The sequence below is a fragment of the Hydra viridissima genome, unplaced genomic scaffold (assembly GCF_058129835.1).
Source record: "Hydra viridissima isolate aposymbiotic clone 2 unplaced genomic scaffold, HvirCarnegie_v1 scaffold_2, whole genome shotgun sequence".
Lineage (NCBI taxonomy): Eukaryota > Metazoa > Cnidaria > Hydrozoa > Anthoathecata > Hydridae > Hydra > Hydra viridissima.
Genome location: NW_028324301.1, coordinates 12,574,809 through 12,580,970, shown reverse-complemented (window position 1 = coordinate 12,580,970; position 6,162 = coordinate 12,574,809). Strand labels below are relative to the sequence as shown.

At 38.5% G+C, this 6,162-nt stretch overlaps 1 protein-coding gene across 1 annotated transcript; it reads left to right on the top strand.

The window, feature by feature from the left end:
* Nucleotides 1-1,031: 1,031 nt before the first annotated feature.
* On the top strand, nucleotides 1,032-1,655 carry LOC149891980 (uncharacterized). Its single transcript, XM_090078044.1, has one exon. The coding sequence runs from the start codon at nucleotides 1,032-1,034 to the stop codon at nucleotides 1,653-1,655; it is 624 nt and encodes a 207-aa protein (XP_089934170.1).
* Nucleotides 1,656-6,162: the final 4,507 nt, after the last annotated feature.

The window sequence follows — 6,162 nt, the reverse complement described above, 5'->3', positions numbered from 1 at the left end:
TTTTGGGAGTTGATCACAAGATCCAGGCCTGATATAACAAAGGTAACAAACGAGGACTTGGAAAATTATGAAAAAATACTGGTCGAAACGCATGCAATGGAGAGAGAAGGGAAACCAACCGTACCAAAAGCTTCGAGAAGCGAAAAGTGGAATAAGATTGTTTCAAAATTTTGGGAAAAAAATTACACAAAAACGAGGGGAATAAAAGGTCGCGGAGTAATCATTCTTCCGAGCGATCCAAATGCTCTTGTGCAAAGACTTAGTTTGAGCATCGCCGCTGGTCATGTTGGAAATATTGCATCGAGAAACGAAGCTGTAGCCATTTGTGACGAGCTTTTGAGGCAGGGGGAAATAAACAAAGAGGAATACCGATCGATTCAAAAATACATCGAGTCGTGAAACACGATGGTGAATTAAAAAAATATTTTCTCATTTTAAAAATGCTCATTGTGAACAACAGAAGATATGTAAAAAAGAACGTTGTCGGAGGTGGAGGGATCGTGGACACGTTTAAAATTTTTTTGAGGAGAATGATAGCTTCAAACGCATCAAAGTCATCTCTTCATTTATTGAGGAAAGCAGCAGCAAGCGAAATTGGAAGAGAAGCGATCACAGCCGCCAGATCTGCCAGAAAAGAATTGGCCTCTTCGGCCATATCAACCGCCAGAGACGTTGCCATCGATAAAGGAAAAAAAGCAAATGACAAAAAAGAACACTTCCAGTATCCAAGATCTCGTCAAAATGGGGAGCGGGCTTTTGATTGCGTGATTTTTTTTTGACGAATCAAAAATGACATAAAATTTTTTTTCTCATTTTAAAAAAATGATAAACACCGACAGATTAAGAGTTGATGAAATGCCCGAGTACGACACAGGCATTGAAAAAGTTGATTTTTTCGAGTACCTACCAACAAATCTCGATTTAAATTTTTCAGGATCGATTGTTTTTGAGGTTGATTGCCAGTCTGTGCAAACAGTTCCGTCTGAGGCTTACATCCTCGTCGAAGGAGTTCTGAAAAAAACAACGCCGTCATGTATTTGTTCAGTGACGTCACTTACAACTTGTCAGGACAGCAAGTGGAAAGAGTCATGTACCCAGGTCAGGGAACAACCATGCTTGGATTGTTGAAATATCCTTTCGGTTTTCAGCTTTCCGATGGTTTGAAGCAAATGTGGTACAAAGACACTTCAAACGCCACTGGAAACGCAGGGTTCAACGTCAGACGAGACCACTTGTTTGCAGACACCACATCCATTGGAGCATTTTCTTTTAGGGTACCTTTAAAAAATATTTTTGGTTTTTGCGAAACCTACAGCAAAGTCGTTTACGGATTTAGACACACGATCACCTTTACAAAAAAAGAATACGACGACGCCATTTACAGAGCTGGAACTGTTACAGCAGGAGTGATCGACATCAAAAAATTCCAACTTTTTATGCCTAGAATTGAGCTTGATGTTTTGAAAAAATCCGAATTTTTAAACTTGATGGCAAAGAAAATTTCCGTTCCGGTGGATTATAAAGCAAACAAAATTGAAAGGCAAGCCATTCCAGCTGGTCTCACAGAATTTACCTGGACCCTTGGAAGGATAACGGACAAAAGCGTTCCGAGATATATCGTGTTTGGCTTTCAGACAAACAAACCTTCCAGTTAAACCGCAAACCCAGCCGTGTTCGACCATTGCGACGTCAACAATTTTTTCGTGACCGTCAATGGGATAAAATATCCAAATTACAATTACGACTTGAATTTTGGAGAAAAGAAAATTGTCATGCCTCATTCCGACGCGTTCTTGTTTGACGAAAAATATTACGGCACAAACGAGCTTGTTTGTCAATCCGGTTTGTCTCTGCTTGAATATAAAAATTTGTATCCGTTGTTTTTTGTCGACATCAGCAAGCAAAAGGAAAGAGTTGTTTCCGAAACGACTGAATTTGTTGTCAACCTAAAATTCAGAACGGCAGTGCCCGATGGCACCGTTATTTTTGCAGTGATCGTTTCCGACAAAAAAATGCAATTTGTTTCAGACGGAACCAACATGAACGCTGTTTATTAGATCAAAAAGACCGTCATGAGGTTCTTGACAAAAAAATGATTTAAAAAATTTTTTTTCTTTTTAAAAATAAAACATGAGACTAACAAAAAATTATCTAAAAAATTTGCTGAGGGAAAATGGGGTCACAAAAACCTCAAACAATTTATTGACTTTGATGATGATTGCGGTTGAGAACAATCTTGTAAGCAAAGATTCGCTTTTGGAATGTGCAAAAGAATACAACCCGGTGGGTCGACCAAAAAAAAAAATAAAAACGGAAAATGCTAAAACGGAAAATTCAAAAAAATCGATCGATCTAAAATACGAGAGGCTTGGTTCAATTCGAAAAAAACCTGTTTCTGTGAAAACGACCAACATCGAAACCGGGGAGGTTGTTGAATACGGATCCCTTTACAAAGCGATGAAAAAGACGGGGCATGGCTGGAGATATTTGGAGCGTCGAAATGGAAAAGTGGAAAATGGAATAAGGATTGACATTTTAGGTTCAGAAAAACTCGAAAAAATGAAAAAAAAATCTCCAAGTCCGAAAAAATGAAAAAAAATCTCCAAGTCCGAAAAAATGAAAAGAAATCTCCAAGTCCGAAAAAATGAAAAAAAAACTCCAAGTCAGAAAAAATGAAAAAAAAATCTAAATCCGAAAAAAAAATTTTTAATTCTCGGAAAAAAAAGAATTGAAAAAATTCTCGGAAAAAAAATTGAATTAAAAAAAATTTTTTCTTGGCATAATAAAAATGGAAAACAAAATGCGAAAAATCGGCAAGCCCGAAAAAATCGGAAAAACCAAAAAAATTGATTTTGAGTTAAATAATTTTCTTGGCAATAAAAAAATTGAAAACAAAACTGTTAAAGAAAAAAAAGTCTCAATGGCAACATTGAAAAGTCAGGCAAAAGACCGAGCGATAAAAGGTTTTTCAAAAATGACCAGGGAACAGCTCGTTGAGGCTATAAAAACAACAAGACCTGTCATTGGTCTCAATCCTGTAGCTCGTAGACGGACGACAGATGCGAGGTCAATTGTTCCTGCTCCTCGTTCGATTGCTCAAAGCCCAGTTTCGAGACCGGTTCCTGCTCCGCGTCCTGATCCTCGTTCGATCGCCCCGAGTCAAACTGCTCAAAAGCCTGTCATCGCTCAAAAGCCTGTCATCGCTCCGAAACCATCAACAATCCCACCGAGGCCCATAATATGGAAACCAGCTCTTCCTCCAAAACAAGCCCATTTGCAAAAACCTGTCGTTGTGACTGTTACAGAGCCGTCTCGTTATATTGTTGACGCTCCTGTTCCAGATTCGCCTCCTGCGATAACTCCTGGAATTTTTTCAAGGTTTACGACGCTTGTGAAAAATGCGGTTGTCAACAGTTTCAACAGCGTGCTTGAGTTCGTTGATCCGTACGTTCCAGAGCCGGTGAAAAAAAGATTGAAAAATAATAAAAGAGAACTAAAAAAAGAATATTGTCTCTCAAATCGCTCGTGTTCGGAAAACCAAAAATTGATTTTCAATTAACCGCTCACGCGCTGAGACATGTTGCAAAACAATTTTCGCATCAAGCCGAAGGAAACCAAAAGGATGCTTCTGCCTTTTTAGATTTGGCGAAAGACGGAGCGATAAAAATTCTTCAAGATAATAAAAACAAAAAAGCGAGCCTTGTTTTGACTTGCGATATGGAGAGCGTTAACCTTACTACGTGAGAGGAGGTGCATCGAATTGTACCTTTTATGTCAAAGGCTGGGATTATTTTTGAGTCGACGGACTTGGGAGATTTTTACGAAAAAGCAAAAGATGAGATCCTGGAAAACATGGAAAAATACAACAAAATGGGCTCGAATTGCACAGTGTCCGCCATCTTGAAAATGGACATTAATTTAATTGATTACTGACCAATCGGAGGCCGTTCGTATATCCCTCTCGACGACTTTTTGGCAAGCAAAAAAGCAATCATCAACATGGAAAACGAAGACAATGAATGCTTCAAGTGGAGCGTCACCAGGGCGTTGAACATGAAAGAAAAACACGGAGAAAGGATTGACAAAAACCTGATCGAAAATTCAAAAAAAATAAATTGGGAGGGTATTGATTTTCCGACCAAACTAGATCAAATAAAAAATTTTGAAAAAAATAATCCAGAAATAAGCGTCAACGTTTTTGGGTATGAAAATGAATCCATTTACCCTTTGCAAATATCGAAATGTTTGAACAGAAAGCATGAAATAGATTTGCTGTTTATCTCAGACGAAAAAACAAATCATTATTGCCTGATAAAAAATCTGAGTCGACTCATTTCTTCCCAAGCATCCAAAAAAAACGGAAAAAAATATTTTTGTAGAAATTGCTTGCAGGGGATGAAAAGCGAGGATGATCTTTCAAAACATTCAGCCTATTGCAGAGAGCACAGCGCGATCCGAATGGATCTTCCTCATCGACCTTTAAATGGTACCCTCATCGACCTTTCTATGGTACCCTCATCGACCTTTCTATAAGCCCAAATTTCATAAAATTCTTTTATGAAATTTGGGCTCATAGAAAGGTCGATGAGGGTACCATTCATTGTTTACGCAGATTTTGAAAGTTTTGTCAAACCGATGTACTCGTGCGAACAAAACCCAGACCAGTCGTACACCAAAAAGTTTCAAAGACACGTTCCGAGCTCCTTTTCCTTTTACATCAAATGTTTTGACGAAACCATTTACAACAGTGGGCCTACAATTTCTGTGACGGAAAGCGAGGACGACGACATTGCCGAATTTTTTGTCTGCGAGTTGGAAAAAGAAATAAAAAAAGTCTTTGAAAGGATCAGAAGAAAAAATATGGTCTTCACAAAGGACGATGAAAATAGTTTTAAATCCGAAACCGTTTGTCACATTTGCGAAGAAAAAATTATCGATAAAGAAAAGGTGCGCGACCACTGCCATTTTACTGGAAAATATCGAGGAGCGGCCCACAACGAATGCAATCTAAAATACAAAAATCCAAAATTCGTTCCTGTCGGTTTTCACAATTTGTCGGGTTACGACAGCCATTTGTTTATCAAAAAATTGGGAGGAGAAATAACCTGCATTCCATGCAACGAGGAAAAATACATCAGCTTCTCGAAAAAAATCAAAGTGGGAGAGTACATTGGTAAAGATGGAAAAACCAAAGAAAAAAAAATTGAATTGAGGTTCATCGACAGTTTTAAATTCCTTTCCTTCGGTTTGGATGCTTTGTCAAAAAATTTACAGCCAGAAGAGTTCAAAAACCTCGCAAAATATTTTGAAGGAGAAAAATTCGATTTGCTTCGTAAAAAAGGTGTGTACCTTTACGATTGGGTGGATGGATTCGATAAATTTCAAGAAACGCAATTGCCTCAAAAAGAAGCGTTTTTTTCAAAACTCAACCACACTGAAATAAGCGATGAAAATTACGCGCATGCGCAAAAGGTTTGGAACGTGTTTCAATGCAAAACGTTTAGAGATTATCACGATTTGTACAACGTGACTGACGTTTTGATTCTGGCTGACGTCTTTGAAAATTTCAGGGACGTTTGCATAAAAAATTACAAGCTCGACCCAGCCTGGTATTACACGTCTCCCGGGTTGGCTTGGGATGCTTGTTTAAAAAAAAAACAAAAATAGAATTGGAATTGTTGAGCGACCCCGACATGCTTCGAATGATCCAAAAAGGAACCCGTGGAGGGATAAGCATGATTTCAAACCGGCATGGAAAATCGAACAACAAATACATGAGCGACTCGTACGATCCAAACCAACCTTCAAAATTTATCCAATACTTGGATGCTAACAACTTGTACGGATGGGCTATGTGTAAACCTCTTCCCACTCGTGGTTTCGAATGGATGGTAGAAGACGAACTGTCCAATTGGAGATCGGTTCCGTGCATTTTGGAGGTTGATTTGGATTATCCGGAAAGCCTTCACGATGAACACAACGATTATCCGTTGGCCCCCGAGAGAATGAAAATTGGAAAAGTGGATAAGCTCGTTCCAAATTTAAACGACAAAACCAATTATGTCCTTCACTGTGAAAACCTGAAATTGTACGAACGATTGGGAATGAAAATTTCAAAGGTGCACAGAGGCATCAAATTTGAGCAACGGGATTGGATGAAAC